The sequence below is a fragment of the Manis javanica genome, chromosome 8 (genome assembly GCF_040802235.1).
Source record: "Manis javanica isolate MJ-LG chromosome 8, MJ_LKY, whole genome shotgun sequence".
Taxonomy (NCBI): domain Eukaryota; kingdom Metazoa; phylum Chordata; class Mammalia; order Pholidota; family Manidae; genus Manis; species Manis javanica.
In genome coordinates, this window is record NC_133163.1 from 65169837 (window position 1) to 65188412 (window position 18576).

At 43.7% G+C, this 18576-nt stretch overlaps 1 protein-coding gene across 11 annotated transcripts in view; it reads right to left on the bottom strand.

The window, feature by feature from the left end:
- The window catches only part of NPAS3 (neuronal PAS domain protein 3), an 877558-nt gene extending 862101 nt beyond the window's left edge, over positions 1–15457 (bottom strand). For 7 of the 11 annotated variants that reach the window (XM_073211373.1, XM_073211372.1, XM_073211379.1 and 4 more), the window contains exon 1: positions 14944–15456. In XM_073211373.1, the coding sequence (XP_073067474.1) occupies positions 14944–15101 (158 nt within the window). In that variant the 5' untranslated portion in view covers positions 15102–15456. Of the gene's footprint in view, positions 1–10598; positions 10713–14943 lie in introns of those variants that run through there. The other 4 variants (XM_073211382.1, XM_073211377.1, XM_073211381.1 and 1 more) reach the window with 4 other exon arrangements.
- Between the last annotated feature and the right edge of the window lie 3119 nt (positions 15458–18576).

The window sequence follows — 18576 nt, forward strand, 5'->3', positions numbered from 1 at the left end:
GACCACATGCAAGAGCAGTATAGATTATGGAAAAATATGCCTTCATAATGTCTTCTGCTATCTGTGTTACTAACTATAACTCTTGCATATATAATTCCATTATACTTTCATAATTCAGGGTTTTGAAAATGCTTTTGAACCATTAATATATTTTCCTGGTTAAAATTCTTTGAGATGTTCTTAACAAGAGTCTTAGATAATGAATTTGGGCAAACTCTGGAACAGTCTTTACAGTATTATCATTCTCATTAATTTTCAGAACTACCCACTGTGTTGAGATGATTGTCATGGGCCTAAGACTTCAATTTAGCTAAATATTTTTGCATATATTTCAACATATAAGTAACTAACAGATGTTTAAATGTTAAGTTCATATGGAAGAAATGGTTAACTGTGTTTAATCTCATGACTTCTTTGCAACACTAATTCTTATTTTATTATTTCTTTATGTATTTTACAATTTCCTCTGTGCTTTTGTCTACAGTAGAACCATTAATTTCAAAATCTCTTCAAAGATAACAGAACAATCCTTTAAAGCATTCCAGAATTCAAGCCATTTATGCATGTACAATATTTAACATATGCAGCATCACAAGTTTTTTAGGAGAAAACCTTAAATAGGAACAGGAACATTATTTTTATAAAATATATAGAGTTCATATAAAACAGAGGATGGTACTTTTTTTTTTAACAGAGTTATCCATTTATATTCTTATTAGGCTTTAGCAACCTGATATATGATATATATGATACTGCCCTAACCTGCCAGGAAAAGATGGGTAGGAGGCTAAAATAACAATATTACTTTGAAGAGAGTTACTGCAGTACACAGTTCCATACTTCCCTCCAGTTATCTCTGAAGACTGCTTCTGTTTCCATTGTTTCATCCTTTAGCATTCACATATCAGAGCAATAAGTATTTCATTACTGGTTTATCTGTCCAGAGGCTTGAGAAGCGGTAACAATTAACCCTCCCTTCACAGTGATTGATACAGGCTTTGCTTTCAATTTGTTCCACTACACAGATCATGAAATTCTGAATGCAATCATCCTCATTGACCTACACTTTCAAACACACGGCTACAATGAGACGAAAGTAATTATTAAAAGGAACACAGGACTACTGAGATCTGAAACAAAGTCTTTTAAAAATCTGTTAGATGACCTTCTGGTAAAATAGGCAAATTTTGATGTTAAGGAAAATGATAACTTTGTGTGCTGTCTAGAAATGCCCAGGGCAAGCTGATCAATGTATATTACGGTGACTGTACTGACTACAGTGTGTACTTAGAAAATACAGAAAGCCATTTTAGAACTGTTGCAAACAAGAGTTAACTGTCAACATTGTAGCTTAATCTGCCTAAAAATTTTTTCCAAGGAAACCAACGGTCCTGATATGTGTATAGAGAACAAACATTGACCACAGCAAAGAATAAAGGCTGGCAGAGCAAAATAGCTTTACTTTCCAAGAAGAGTTGAATACCTAAGTCCCACATCTTCCCTCTCCCCCCTCCCTTTAGATGAAGATTCACAGTAAGAAATGAATACATTTTTCACAAAGTCTGAAAAATAGCTTCAAATAAATATTAATCTACTGAAATCGATATATATGAGGAATGGAGAGGGGCTAGTAGGAGAATGGTGACTACAGGACTATATTAAAACAAGGGGTTGCAGTTAAAGGAAATCAGGGCAGAAAGCGAGGCAGCAGGCCTGAGGCTCTAATCACAGAACAGAGTGATGGAGATGAACCAATACTGCATGGATTAGCAATGAATTATTTTGAACTGTAATCATATGCCTGCACAGAAGAGAGGCAAAAACTAGCCACTACTCATAAACTGATCTGCTGATTTCTTGAGAGGGCGGGGGGTGGGGGGATGAGAATAAATTCATATGCTAAACTAATTCAGAATAATGAAAACCTAAAGATGTGGTTACACTTCAAGTAACATTCTATTTTTAATGTCTGCCACATACTACATAAATGGGGTGTTTAGAGTATAAACTGTAGAGTGCTTGTTTTCAAGTGGCATTAAACCAACCATTTCTTCTAAGATTGAGATGTGATATAGCTACTCCATTCTCCATTCTTCCTTGCCCAATTAAACCATTCCTGAATAACTTTAACATCCCCAAATACAAATTTTTAAGTATTTAGTTATAAAGAAGGAACAGCATTCAGGAAATTAACTTCCTTTGGATAATCTGAAAAATTCATACCAAATGAAGATTCAATTGTTAGAATTAATTCTGTTAGCGAGACAAAAAAAAATAATCAAAACTGCTGGTAGCAAGAGATTCCTGAGATTCTTACGAACAGACTGTTTAAATGAAGAGCACTTTAATCAGTAGAGGAATCCTCACGTTTCTAATGTCTTGCTGTGCATTCTGCAGGTTATAGTAGCAGCTGGTAGAGGTCATATATCTTTTGTGAGCATCCCAAAAAGGCTCACTGCCAGACTGTTAAATTATGAATAAGCAATGAACAAAAGAATGCAGATACGGTGGTGACAAGATAATCCAAGCAAATTTATCTATGACAAATTTCACAGGATTAACAAATTACATTTACACAGAACAATAAAAATGTGCAAAAAAAAATGATGAGCCTACTTTTCCTTACAGCATTAGGAAAACAAAAAACTCACCAATCCATTGCGTATGTTTACATTTCATTGATCTAAAGTAAGACATTTGTGTGTTCAAGGTATCTTTGTAACATTTTTCCCTTTTTAGGCAGACATATACAAACAAGGGATATCTAGTTTATATTTTACATATAAGTTATGTTACAAACAATAACTATAGAGAGTTTATATAAAAAGCATAAACACCATATACAGAAATCTTGTGCAATAAAAAAATTATCCCACTCAAATATATAAACAGAATGTATGTGTTCTACAGAAATAGATTGTGAGAAATAATTATTTTTACAGGAAAAATGCTCCCTCAATCAGCGCAACACATACTCATTACTAAAATATCCTTTTTCATTGATGTCTCCATTTTCTAGAACTGAAGAAACAGGTTCTGCAAACAGTTTCAGTCACTCCATTTGCCCCAACCAAAATACTGCCATCTTTCTAAATAAAGTGCTTTTGGATGAAGTTTAGAACTAGTATCCTTTTCTACAGTGTTATGATAGCAGAAAGGAGAATTCATTGATGGGAGAACAGTGTGTTGATTTCAGCTATATTTACACAGAGATGATATGTAATCCAATACCAAATTTTTCTTTATAATAAAATTATTTTTATAAATCTTACAAGTGAAAAAGCTCTTGTCTATCATAAGTAATGAGATACTATTGAAATGACCTATAATTCCATGAAGTGTTCTTACAATGCTATGTGGTACTACTTTCAAAATAACTGATAAAAAATTTAAGTTTTTATAGTATATATAACCTAGGTACCCAAGCTAGAGCCCTTTAATTCTGCACTAGCATATTGATGATAAGAAAATACTGTAATCAGATGTAATTTCTTTTAAGATGAACTAAATGCTGTTTTAAATTTTGTACTCTATTTCTCACTTATATTTCCTATTGACTGCTGCTTTTTATCTTCAATATTTTAGCAAAACATCTCTCTAAATGAGGCCTTTCCAACATTTTGTAGGGTAACCTAATCTCTATGTTAACAAGAAATTTTCTGAATGTAAAAGTGAATATTTAATTAAGATACACAAACAAAACACTCAGGTCTTTCAACTACAAATACTCAAACGCTCTTTTTTAGTTCTTTCAAGTTCTTAAATTCCTACTATACATTTTATTCTTTAAAAGAAGCTATTTGGTTGACAGTATTACACCCAAAAAGTGAAGATAAATGTGGCATGCCTGTTTGCTCCCTCAAATCTAGCATACATCCCACAATGAGCAGTGATGGAGTCAGATGCTGCAAAGTCTCCTGAAGTACAACTTTTGTCAAAGAACATGCCGGACCAATCCCTATGATGCCTGGCATTAGAGAAATTAAAATGTCACCAAAGACTTTCCCTTCTTGAAGATGCCACAAGTGTGTATGTGTGTTGGGCCTTGGGTGGCCAGCAGGGTGGGGTAAATAGTGATATCTTATCATTTGTATATTTATTATAGTCCATTCTTTAACATGTTTTTAATTAAATGAGTTAATTAATATATGTAAAGCCCTTATAACAATACCTGGCACACGGTGTTATATAAATGCTTGCTGTCATTATTATAGTGCCAGATAATTTGGCAGGAGGTCAACTTGTATGAGTCCTTACATATTTCAAAAGACAATACCCAGAAATACAGTTAGGTACTGAAGTGTGTTTTTCGGAAACTCTACGAGGTTGTTCCTACCCACTCAGTGGCAAAACTATCACATAATAAAAATGCCTCAAATGTAATCTTTAGATGAACTTGGGCACACCCATAGGCATAGATAACAGCACAGTGCAAGAGGTCCTTGAGAACTTCATAGGCTATGACGAACGAGGCATATATACACAGCAAACTGATTCTGCCAAAACCATTCAGTAAAAAACTCTGCCCTAGTATATACAGCTGTGGAGCCTACCCACAAAACTACTGGAATGTTAAAGGGTCAAGTGAGAATAATTTCAATATTGATTCTTACTCTAACTTTATAAATGCTGTATTTCTGACTGTTTACAAACATGACGAAGGACCAAGGAGCAGAGATCTAGTTAACTACCTATAATGTACATGTTATTTCTATGACAGGAACTCTCTGGCACCAGGTCAGAAATCCCTGACTCCACAGAGTCCAAAAATGCAGTGCCCTCCACACTGAGGTTAAGGAACATTTCTACAGAGACAAACCTGAATTCAATCTGTACTCTACTACCTTCCTTGGAAACAACAGCCTCTATTTTCTCATCCATAAATGGGAATGTTAGGACTTCCCTCATGGGCAGTGGGGAAATGAGTGACAAAAGTACTGAGAAGTATTTAATACAGGGTCTGACACATGGTGGTGTCCAATAAATGTTTATTATTACCATATATGACTTATTTTTATGTTTAAATCCCATCAGAGATCTTTTCCAAAATTTGCTATAATTTCACTTACTATATATAATTACTATAAATAATTACTATAATTACACTTTCTTTCATTCTTCCAAGAACCTCTAATAATATTACAGTTATTATTTAAATATTTTATAGGCTGAAAAACCTGTACCTCCAGAACAGAAGTTAAAAGAGACTAAGAGCCTTATTTATACTTTTATGAATTCCATACTTCCTACTCTTTAGAAAAGGGTGTTTTTTGGCTCTCTCTAATATTCTGCATGTCTAATACAAGGCCAAGTCTATAGCCAGAGCAACTGCTCTTACAGGGTATATTACTCACTACAATCCCTGACACAAGCCATGAGGATGCATAGTAGAGGTTCAATAAATAAAGCTGAGTGAACTAACCAAGCAATAATTATAGTCAAGGGCCATGAGCACTTTGTGCCACAGTAATACGCAGGTTTCATCTTGCTTCTAATGATTTTGTACACAAGATCACAAGTATTCCAATAAATGCACCAAACCATTATGCTTTAGCAATGTATGCAGACAACCTCAAGTGTTGTTTAATCTTGTCACTCCCCTAGTCATTTCAGATACAGTGGTCATCACTTTATTTTTACTAAGCCATATCCTATACACTGTAGTATTACTTATATTACTACAAATTATTCTCACTATGTAAGGTTCTATCAAACTTAATAGTGCAAACATCCTATTCACACTAATAGGGCCCAGTGCAGTAAAAATACCATTCAGTTACAGTTGGTTTATTACACTGCCCAATGAGAGAAAAAAAAAGGCACTATTTACTGTGAAAATACTAACATCATTAAATGCAAAGCAAACATAACTGAATGTTCCCATAAATTCTGGAAGTTCTTACCTAATCATAGTACAGATTTAAATATTTAAAGTTTCACTTGCTACATAATGTGCACCTTTGGTAGCATTTAAATTTTTTAATTAATATTCAATCAACTCAAATTTTCAACACATTAACTCTTCTACTAAGTTTCAGCCTTATTCACTGTAAGCAGTTCAGGAATGTCTATACAACACCAATACTAATACAGAATTTTTTTAAAGTTTATTCAAATGGTGAAATGCTACAATGTAGAAAAAGTGGCCATGTGAGCATACACATAATCGGGGAGGGGCAAGTTCTGCTCTCACGTGTGCTTAATTTTCTTTAAATTGAGTAAATGGCATTCTGCATAAGGAAGAAGACCCCAAGAATCATAGAAAAAATAAGAAAACAAAAACAGACTGTCTAAAGTTTACACTGGGGTCATTATTAATAGTAAAGCACTTAAGGATGTTTACAGGGGAAAACATCACTAGGAGTAATTTAGGAATCTTTGTGACATATCCCCCACAAATAAGTTCTATAGCTTAAAAATAACTAAATAAAAACCACACTACCTAAATCTTTCCCCAAAATTGCTGCTTTCCCAAGGTATGCATATGTGTATAATTATATATACACACACACGCATGTGCGTGCACACATACATACATACATACATCCTGTCATAGAAAACCTTGCTACAGAGCAGGGGATCCTGGACATTAGGCCCATTTCAAACAGATGCAATTTTAACATGCCAGTGGGTTCCAGACTATGATCTGGGGCATAGCAAAGGAGTTCAGGGCTTCATGGAAATTCTGGAACTCCCATAAAATAGGTATATTGTAGGGGCAACCACTGTGTAGAAGAATTTCAGGGAAAAATCAAACTTTGTATCACTAAAAATATCAAGCTGTTCCAATATGTAGATTACATTTAAACTGCAATATAATGCTTACCATTCATCAGTGAGAGATTATTTCACATACCTTTTAGTCAAAAATATAAATCATATTTTTAAGAATACATAAAGACACAGAGATGAAAACTTCACTTAATATACCACTAGGTGCTGAAAATACCTCATATCACTTTCTTTTTCAAACCAAAAGCATCAAATAATGTTGAATTCAAGTTTGCTCATTGTAATAAACCAAATCTAGTAATTGGCATATTACAGATTCAGAGTTACTCTATGTCTCTCAATTCATAAGTCAGAAATTGGAAATATGAAAGGATGTGGTCATGTGGGAGGGTCCTACATAATAAAGGTCATTATAACTTCTGGCTCCAGAGCTATACAATCTAATATCCTCTCTGGTGGCTCTATGATATGCCCATGCATTACAGTTCTTGTTGACAGTCTGTTGCCTTGGAAATATTTCATTATTTCAGTTTTTCCATTTGTAGACCCTTGGCCTTGTGATATGAAGGCCATCCTATTTCATATTTTCGATTATCATTTAAGCAATCTTGTGGAGCTATTTATATATAAGCAAGTGTTAGACAACGCATATCATCATTTATCACTCTGTGTTGAAGCTCACACTGTAGAAAGAAATACCTCCAAGAAAGTCTTCACCAACACCTTTAGTTTTTAAACCCAAAGCCCTATGCTACTGGAATATGCTTTGCAAACCAGCAAGGCATATCACCTGCCTGACACGCTGTCAGTCTCATTTTCTTGGTTATACATCCACATAGTGGAAAAACTCTGTGGTAGCTATATAATTTGCAGTCTTGGAGCTTAAAGAAGAATCAAACAAGTTTAAATATACAAGGTTTTTACCTTGTCCTATTAGCTCTAACGAGACACTTGCTGTGCGTGTGAGGCAGAAAAATTTGAGTACTAGCTAGCAAGCAAAGATATTATCAAGAAAAAGCTTCCTTTTCCAAAATCTACTCTGTAAACATTATTAGATGGAAATGACTTTTGTACTGTATTATAAAACTCATGTCAGATATTCATAAATAAACAAGACAATTCAAAAGATGTATTTTTTTCTGTATTTGATTACTGGTATATTTGAAAAGCACTAAAGAACAGTGTCCATAAATGCCTATATGAAATCAATTATTTGGAAACCATTTTTTAAATAAATGTGAGGATATCACGTAGAGCATGTCCATAGTAAGTTATCTTTTATAAACATATTTGTGTTCAACCATGACAGAGAACTACTACTACTAACCAACAAGTTCCAGACACAAAGTGCTCATGAAGGTGAAATGACTCTACTTAGTTGAAACCAGTAACTACCTAAAACAACCCCTCTTGAACAAACTCTCTGACTTCCCATTTGTCATTACAAAACCAAATCAACTAACAAGTGTAATGTTTACACTTAAAGTGTTAAGAGCATTTAAAACCCTAATAACAAAGTGAACCCTCTGGGCATAAAGCAACTGTCTGGATAACCGCCCAAGTTGGTGGTTATTACTGTTGGGAACATTTCGTTTATAACCCCTTTCTTTCCCCTATATTGCTCCTTCTGCCCCCTACCCATTATTACTCCTTCCTCTCCCTACAGGTTAAAACCTTCTCAGATCCAACCTTTAAAATGACAGCATCCAAGCCGAACAAGAAGATGCTATTAAGGGGCATTAAATTAAATACGGTATATCCGCCTACAACTTCAATCAGAATTTCAGACCAAGTGTTATTTAGTTCAGCTCTCAAGTGGAGCAGAATAACAAATCACGCACTTTGATTTACCTTCTTCGAATGCCAAATGGAGACAGGTGATAAAGAACGCGCTCATGCACAGGCTGTGAAGTTTCCTCTAGAAATTAATTCTATCTTCAAGATTCCTATCTCAGAGAAATTCCCAAAATGGCACACAAATAGGCCTCTGCTGGAGAGATTACTGGGGCCATCCCAGTAAATACACTTACTACCAACAGAACCAGGGAAGGAGGAGGAAGAAGGGAGAGAGGTAGTGAGGGAATCAATTACAAACTAGTTCTAGTTTCGGAGAGTATTCACTATCAGGTTAAATAAAAAGTAATTATTAAAAGTGTTGCACAATGCCCTGAGAAGCAGTTCTTCTATCTATAAGTGTACTTAATATGTAATTCTTCATAAAACACTAATACTAAATGTTCGTTTGAGCTATACGAGTTGTCAAATAGTTAAAGCTATACTCACTTAACATCATTAAAAACTGGATTATGTATGATTTATTCTCAGGTATATGATTTCTATAGAAATTATCTACAGTTTAGAATTAGTCAATTATGTACCTACTTAACAAACTTATTTCCTTAATCCTACAGTTCTGCGGTCCCTGTTGTGTGGAGGAAACAAGCAATGATTCAATGGAAGCTTCTTACATGAATAGCTTGTTTAAACATTCCCTACCTTCTAGTGATGTAACCTATAGATTAAATGCTATGTTATATCAAAACTAAAACTGTCCATGCAAGAATAATTAAATCTTCCAACTACGGACTTTGCTCATCTTTTCAAGTTCACTTAAGCCTGGGGCGAAAGCAAGTATCTCTCTCTGTTTAGGGGCCGAAGGGGTGGGGTGTCAATATCAGACTGCATTTGTTTTCCTCATGAAACAATCGAAACATTTCATACTTCCTACTGACCATTTCCTCCTCTGAGACAGAAAGAAGATACTTTGCTCAAGCCAATATGCTATACGCAATTACTGTCATTAATGCTGCCAATTAATAACAAATAGGGTTTCGAACAAAGTAGGCTGGCTGGACAGCAGGAGTTAATATCACGTGGGGAAGGGGATGGGGTGGGGTGCTCAGTTACCCTGAAATCTAACAATGCCTTTCTCGCAGGAAGGTTAAGGATATTTTGAATACAAACTCCCTTTTCCCTTGGCTTTAGTTTTAACTAACTTCAAACAGACATGCTCGGCTGAGCCCCTTGCCTGAATACGCAATTCTCACCAGGAACTTTTTAAAACACAGCTCCCCAAACAGTAACTAACGGGGCATAGATGCTCCAACTGTTGGCAGATTTTGGATTTCACTGCTTGCTTGCTTATTTGGACTTGAGGGTTTGCTTCTTTATTTTTCTTTTTCTAGGGGGGTGGGGGAGTGGGAGGAGGGCAAGATGAGAGCGGGAGGAGAAGCAGGGGACCCACAAGTTGCTGAGCTGGGGGCGCAGTCCGCGCGGCCGGCAGGCAGCGACCGCGCGCCTCTCCCGCCCGGCCAGGCCTAGCATCTCCGCGCGGAGGCAGCCCGTCCGCGACCCAGTCCGGGCCTGGCGCGAGCTCGCGCTCCCCGCCCCCGGCCTCCGCCTCGCCTCCTCCTCCTGCCCGCCTGCCTTCTCTCCCCCTCCCCAGCCTCATTCCTTCCTCGAGAGCAGCTGCCAAGGGACCTGCCGCGGCCCCGGGGATCCCCGGCCCCCACCCTCGCCGCGGCTCCCCGGCACACGGCGACTCCTTCTCTTTTTTGTTTGTTTCTCTCTTTCTTTCTTTATTTCTTTTTTTTTTTGTCAGCGAGTCACTCTATTCGGCGAGCCGAGGAGGTGCGACTGCTCGGAGAGCCCGGCGCCGCCGCCGGAGCCCGCTCGCTGCCGCAGCCGCCGCCGGCGGACAATGCGCGTGGGGACCGCGGGCGGGCGCGCAGCCGGCAGCCGGGGCCCCACGGGCCCGCGGCCCTGGAGGAGGACTGCGGAGCGGCCCCGCCACCGCGGCGGCGGCGGCGGCGGCGGCGGCGGCGGTAGCTGCCGAGCTGCAGGTTCAATAAACAGAAAAGTGTTACCGTTCTCGCCTGGAAGGATCCTGCTGAAAGCTGGGCTTGGTGGGCGCCATCTTCCTGCTATTTTTTTTCCTCTCTTACTTTTTGCCTCTCTCCCCCCTCCCGGGGCGGGGGGCGTGGGGAGGGCGGGGGTGTGCGTGTGCGTGGGGTGGCGGGAGTGAGTGCGGGCGTGCGCGGCGCTCAGCGGCGGCCCGGCGGGCGGCGGCCGTGGCCGTGGCGGCGGCGGCGGCGGCCGTGCTGCTGCGGCGGGAGGCTACGGAAAAGTAGTGGGGCCGGAGCCTCGCCGGCGGCCGGCCGTCCCCTCGCGCCGCCGGTGCCTCTCGCCGCAGGTCGCCGCCTCCTCCGCCGCCGGCGCCTTCTCCTCCCCCTGCCCGCCCGGCGCCGCCGCCGTCCATGCGCCGCAGAGCCGCCGCGGCCCGGGCCGCTCCGGCTCCCGAGGCATGCCCAGCGCGGAGACAGGCGACCGGCGGCGGCGAAGGGGGAGGCGGCGGCGGGGGGGCTGCAGCGCGGGCCCGCGGACACCCCGGCCCGGGCCCCGCCGCCTCCGGGTTCTCACCTCGCGCGCCGCCACACCCCCACGGCCGCCCCCGCCCCCCGGAGCGGGCCGGTGGCAGGTGGGGCGCACACCCTCCCGGCGGGGGGCGGTCGGGGCCTAGGCCTGAGGGGCGGGGAGGGGGAGGACACGCCGGGGGTTCCCGGCTTGACCGCTGTGAAAGTATTTCTGGGCATTTTCCAGCTGCTTTGCTCCAGAGCGCTCTCTCGCACGCAGACACCACACCCCCCTTCTCTTTCCTGTCCCTCTCTCCCTCTCCTTCCTCTCTCTCCCTCGGTCTCATCCTCGCTCGCTCGCTCGCTCGCTCGCTCGCTCGCTCTCCGTCTCTCTCTCTCTCTCTCTCTCTCTCTCTCTCTCTCTCTCTCTCTCGCTCTCTCGCTCTCTCTCTCTCGCTCTCTCTCTCTCTCTCTCTCTCGTTGAGGGACTGGGGAGCTCGGCTGCCGGCGCAACAACGCCACTCAGTTGCAGTTTCGAACAGTTGCCTTCTCGGGAGTATCAAAATGGAGAGGAATTGGAGGGCACTGGAGTGGCCTCGGGCAGGACGCCGTCCCGGGCGCACCTTCGGAGACAGCGGAAACAAACGCGGGTGGGGAGTGCGCTGGCCAAGCCAGCGGGCCCCGAAGAGCCACCGACACCTGATGGCTCGGGCACTCAGCAGCGTTTCCAAAGCCGGAGCATCTGCAGTTTTCACGCATTTACATATCTGCAGATCCCGCAGTGCACAGGTGAATCCCCAGGAGTGTAAGCGCAGTTAGATACAAATGCCTCTCCCCAGTGGGCTCCTGATGCCTGGTACCAGACCGGACTGTGGACCTCTGGGATCCCCATTTTACAGCTCAGTGAGGCCTGGAGAAAGGGCCTCTTAGTTCAGGGCCAATACTGGAATGCCATCACCTGGGGTAGACCCTGGTTAGAGCTTTCTCTCCACTAAACCACTCTGCCTGCTGTGGGCATCTTTTTAGGCAGATGACTTGGGTCAGTCATGTGTCATCCAGGAAAATAGCATCTCCAAGCATACCCTCCTGGACTAAGTGAAAGAGCCAGACAGAAAACATCAGTCCTATATGACGCTTTGCATTTTACATCAAGCATAAGAAAAAAATAGTCCTGAAAAGGGGTCCCATTCAGTCCTACTATTCCAGGAACGTGGAACTGAGAGTTGGAAACTTTGAAAACATACGTGTTCCTCATGGCAGAGGTGTTTAATCTGCATGACGATGTCTGAGTTCTCTTTGGAACATACTCTACAGGTAGAAGATGAGAGTGATTGAAGAATGAACTATGTGAAGAGTATTGAGTACAAGATATACATGGGCAAGAAGGGAGGGGACAAAGTGGCGGATTAGAAGTTTTGGCTCCAGGACAGCCAGCCTAGGGCATTTCTGCCCAAAGATGATAAGTGAGAGAAGCTGGTGTTCTGCCAAACAGGCCACTCTTTGCTTGAAAAAAACCCCACTCACTCCCTCATTAGACTCCCCAAACCTACTTAACACAAAAATAGCTTTTTGGTAAAATGATGTGTCACCATTCACTTTAGCAAACATCTAGGTCTTGAGGTGGAAATTAAGTCAGCTCCTCAGTGCCCCTAAAGCCTCCCATGTTAGTGGCCTACATTCCCGATGAAGCATCAGAGGACAGGGGCCTGGAGACACACACCCTCCCTTAAACACTTGACAATAACCTTGCCCCACAAGACTCACTCTACTGTCCCCAAATTAACTAAAATTAAAAGCAGTAACAGGTGTCATCATGTCTGAGGAACAAAAGCAAAGAAGGCTATACATTTTTCACAGCTGGCACCCTCTCTTCTGTCAATCTAACAGAACCTAAAAAAGAGAGGGGAATAATACATCCCAAGGTTCAAGTTTACAGTTGGATTATTTTTAAAACTTTAGTCGTTAGAACCACAGTGGGATTCAGAGACTTGATTAAGTGGCCCAAATTCAAAGATGAAGGTGGAAGGTATCAGTGCATCTTTCAATATTAGAGTGGGGAACTATGGAGGATTACCCCTGGATGCTCCTGACTGGTGGGGAAATTGGCCCTGGAAAGATCTTCATAGTGAAGGACACCAACACTCTGAGAGCAAACCTAAAGGAAAATTTATAACTGCCTTTATGCCCAGTTTATATCTTAACCATTTGTTGGAGTTCCCCAGAGGTCCCTGAAATCATCCGAAGGCCATCTGACATTTCTGACCCTTGACTCCCTACTTCACAGACCAGATTATTTTGACTATTGCCTGCACATTCTAGTTAAAGTGACCGCCAGGTTCTATTGTCATTTATATGTTTTATAAGTGACAAAAGAAAACACACCTGAAACATGAAAAGGAAAAATCTAATTCTTTTCTAGTCCTTTATGTTTCAAGATTTCCAGATTTTTTGTATTAAAGATTCTTGTAATCACTGAAGTAAAAAGAGACTAAAATATTATAAATAAAAATTATCTTTGACAAGGAGTAGCCTGTTTTTTCATTATTTTCAAGACTTTAAAACTTCTTACAGTACTCAGCATATAAGGAGGTCTTCTAAAGAATATTTGCAATACTGGGCATCAGCTTGGAAAACAGTGTTATAATGCAAAATCTGCTCTGGTCGCTGGGCCATTGGTTAGAAGGCACAAAATATGGCAGTGATAGATTATCTTAACCTTTTCAGTTTAAACACTGTTGGTTCAAATCAAAGGTTCTCAAATCAATGAAGTTTGAAATACAAGGTAAAAATAGGAACTGTTATTTGAATTATGCATTGTGTATATTTTAACTTAAATGCCATTGGCAAATCTCTCAGCTGTTTAATCGTGTGCAATCTGGGAAACACAAATATTGAATTTCACACTTTCATGTGTTCTTTTTTTCTCCCTTCTACTAAAAAACCAAGCCCCACAAATGGGGAGCTTGCCTTTCATACTACATTGTTAATTTTTTTTCAACATATTTTTCTGGATTACATTTTTTATAAAATCTTGGAACATCCCAAGTTGTCTTTAAGGAAAAACTTTAGGGTTCTAGGGCTGTTGATGGCAGTAAATTTTCCCTTTCTTTTCTAACTGAATCAAAGAATGTTTACTATTTCAATGTTACAGCCAGATACATATATGTTTTTTAATCTATAAATGTTTGGGAGAAATGCAAGCAATACTTCAAAACTTCCTTCTCACCACCTAGCCTAACTTGGTAAAATTTGCTTCCTAACTGGCATCTCTGAATCTTATTCATTTGCATTATAATGCGTTTAAGACGAATACTTGAGTGCCGAAGAGACTCGAATTTCCTGCTGTATTTCTCTATAGTAACAGGTGACATGATTAACACTACTATGTAGAATTCCAAGTCGACAGCTACACGTGAAAATCTTTCCTATACGGTTTGGAAACAAATGATCAATCAGCCTCCAGTGATCAATTGCCCCCTGGCTGCCCGTCAGCGCGGGTCCGCAGCCGGCAGAGGCACTGAGAAAATTCCGCTGAAGGGGACGGGTATCCCAAACTTTGCAAAAGCACCTTGTGCGATATCTCAGACTTCGCTTCAACTCCTTGGCTACGCGGAGCTGAGGCTCTGGATTTGGGGCCAGGCAGAGGGCAATGGAAGATTTCACTTCGCCAATACACTGGAGTGCCTTTCAGTCCGAATTGTGAATTATTTTTTTCTTTCTCATCTGTAGAACGAGGAGCAAGCAAAGTGAGCCCTGGCGATGTGCATGTGTGTTGTAACGCATAAAACAGGAGGCAAAGAGTGTCCCACCCAGCACCCCGGGGCGGAGGCACTATCCCAACCCAGGCGGGACTACTCACCGCTGCTGGTAGGAGGTGATGCCCTGGACGTTCTGCGGGGTGCCGTTGGCCGCGGCGCCGGCCCTCCCCATGCCAGCGCTGGCCGGCACCCCCGCGGCCGCCCCGCCGGCCGCCGCGGCCGTCACCTGCACGCTGAAATCCGGAAAGATTCGGATCATCGCCGCGGTTTCGATCCCCGGGAGCGGCGGCTCTGGGCGAGGACTGGCGGGGGTTAGGACTCGGGCTCCGGCGGCGGCTGCAGCAGCAGGGCGAGCAGCGGCGGTGGCAGCGACGGAGCCAGGCACCAGCCTGCAATCCCATTAGTGAGCCGCGGCCACTGTGCGCGGCGGAGAGGCGCTTTGATGTGCGCGCAGCGGGCTGGGGTGGCGGGGCCGCGGGCGCTAGGAGGAGGTGCGGGGGGCGTGCGAGGGACTTGCAAACAGCAAAACGTGTCAGGGTGGGGCCTTTTTCCTTTTTGGGGGGGCGCTGGTGCTCCCCCCTCTTTCCAGGATGTTGCTCTCACTGGCTGCTCTGGCTGCGCGGCGCGAGCCCAGCTGAGGGGAGAAGGGGAGGGGGTGGAGGAGGAAGGATGCACCGGGAGGCTTGGCGAGGACTTGGCCCGTGCAAGGGAATGACGGGCAGCGGAGGATGCCTTTCTTTCTCGCCCCTCTACACACACACACACACGCACACGCACACACATTCACACCGCGCACTTCCGACCCAAAATGCAAGACTGAAGCGCGTCTCTCCCCTCTTTTCTCTAGAGAAATAACCACCATCCAAGCAGGCTCGAGCCTCCCGCAGCTTCCAGCAACCTGGACTTCAGTCCGCGTGTGCAGGAATGGGGGCGCAGAGCTTCCCCTTCCAGCCGGGACCCCTCTCTGCCCGTCTACTGCACACCAGGCAGCGCGAGGATTGCCAATTGCAAGTTGGACTACTGGAGAACTTGATGCTTATCGAGGAAGCACCGTGTGCTGAGGAGGAGGGGGCAAAATAAGCCGCTTTTGTGCAATGCAGAGTTTGTTCCCTTTATAAGAAGGGACTCTGCTCGTTCCTTGTGGGCAGGCGGTTTGGTCTTGGACTAACTTGAGAAGTGGGAACTATAGGTCCAGCTAGAGGTAGCCGGGTGTGACCCCCGATGACCCATCTTTATAAGCCCCTTTCCAACGCTGAAATGAATAAATTAGCGTCCATAACGAGAAGAGCTCTGCAAATTCCAACCACCAGGGAAACAAAAAGAGAAAACACGTGCATTTATTTCTCCGTGTCTCCCAGTTACTTCTCCACATTGTTACATCGGTGTGCCTTAGAGGGTGAAGAGGGATGCTTGTGTTTTGCTTTTTTCATGACAATTTGCACTCCTTCTCGCCCGACTATTGAGTACTGGCGGTGAGAAGGGATCGTTTCCCCCACCCCCTGCCCAGGACCCCCTGTCGCCCTACTTCCTCCCTCATTCTTCCGGCTCACGAGGCGGGACAGAAGTTGCGAGATGGAGGACGCACCCCTGCTCAACGCGGGCCTCGGGCTCCCCTCCTCTTGAGCGTCCCTCCCCAGACCAAGGTCGCTTGGGGCTAGGGGCAGTGTCCCCATCTCGTTCACTTCTCCCGTTCTCTCCCCGGGCTCGGAGGCCGGAGCCCGGCGGCCGGGGCTCGAGTGGCTGCCGCACCCGCCGTGCGAACCGAACTTGGCTCTGCTGAGAGTGGCGACCGCGGCCGTGGCGCCCCGGCCCTCGGCCAATAGCGCCTCGCCGGGCAAGACACCTGCTTAACCCTTTGAGCCTGGGGCGTCGCCTGTGGGGCAGACCCGATTGGCCAGAAGTTGCCAGCGCCGAGAGCGGCAGAGAGGGCCCAGCCCAGCGCCCCCGCGCTCGCTCCAGGGGCCCAACGCCCGCCCTCGCAGCAGACCTGGGCGTCCCCTTCCACCCTCGTGGCTCTCGGGAAACAGCTAAGCCGCACAAAGGCCCGTGCGCGCCCGGCGGCGTTCTTTGCCGGTGGAGGCGACCTCTGAGCTCCTCTAACCCGAATCAGTTTCCGGAGGAGCCTCCCGCCCCCGGCAACCGCGGGGAGACAGTTGGAGGGAGCCCCAGCTCTCGCTGGCCGGGCCCACGGCGCAGCTGCGTTCCCATTTTCCTCTCAAAGAAAATGCTTCGGACGGCAGATAATACCAGGAGATAGGAAACTGCTTCGTCCCCCACATGTTGCACGTAAAAAGAATCGTAATGAGCATCTGTGGCGTGCGTTAGGGATCCCACGAGTTAGCCGAAGACCTAACCAAGGTCCTGATCCCTCCTTCCTGAGAAGGGGTCATTTTCTAGCTAACCGGCGTTTCATTCGGAGATGCTTGTTTTTCACAGGTCAAACGCAAGGTCTTTGAACGGGGTGGGGTGGAACAAGGGTAGGGCAGAGGGTGGGGCGGAAAGCCGCCTTTGGAGGATCTGGTCACGGATGTGGGGCCTCGTCCCACTCGGAGACCGCGGCCAGGAGGCAGGCAGGTCACCTCGCATCATAGGGCTGGATGGGAAGAGAAGATCTCAAAGACCACCCTTTGGCTCTGCGCAGGCTTTCCATTTGAAAGAAATGGGAGTTCATACCAATTCTAGAGAAGTCAGGACTGTTTTATGGGGTGGGAAAGTTCTCTGATTTCATAGGTCAAGGTGGGTCAGTACTGTAGTACTCGCTGTACTGCAAGCCCAGTAAATGGCTGATGAATGAAGCTGAAAATGAACACAGATGCAGGCAGTGGCTTTCTAAAAAACAGCTTTGTGCGAATTATTGGCCCACTGTGGGGTGGAGCTGTACCTGCCACTTGGTATCCAAGTCAGATGATGGAGGCTTCCAGCAAGGCACTCCGCTTCTACAGTCCTTCCATTCCAGTAGTGTAATACTTTATTCCAGGCCAGGTCCTGCTGATACGGAGACAGTCCCAATATGCCAAATGATGCCAAAGGGAGAAAAACCCTTTTTGACCAAAAGAGTAGAATTTTTAGAAATTTATTTTCCCTTTTAAAGTTTTTCTGCACAATCTTCAGTGAATTATATTTATAAACAATATCATCTTTCTTTGTTTCAATAAAGATTCTATGAGTAGGAAAGACCAGCAATTGTATTTTATTGACTATTTATTTTACAGAAGAATTGGTCTGGAAATATGTGACCCTGCTTCCTTTCCTTTTTGGAGAGCAACTTTTTTTCCTGTGTTCCCAAAGGGCAAAATTGTCCTAGTAGGAAGAATATGTAAGATCTGTTGTTAGACACTGGAAACTAGATATGCTGAAGCTATTTCAATTATACTTTATACTGTTACAATAGAGTTTAATGAGCACATTCAGCTTCAAGTTCCAAGCTTTCAACCACCCATATTTAAGAGAACTAATGTGGCTCCTGCCCTCCAGAAACTTTCTACAGCAGAAATACACAGGATACTCAGAGATAACTTGCACAGGTTACCTTAGAATGCATTTGTCAGCTCTAGTATTTTGTCCTTACATGTATAATTTCAGAAGTTTGGTTTGCATGCATGAGAGAAAAAGTCCTTGTTGGATCTGCTTATCTCCATGTTCATTAAGGACCTTAAGCAAAATATAAGTTTATTCACTTATTAGAAATTCCTATTTCATTACTGTACTCTTTCAGTTAAAATCTCTATATGCTA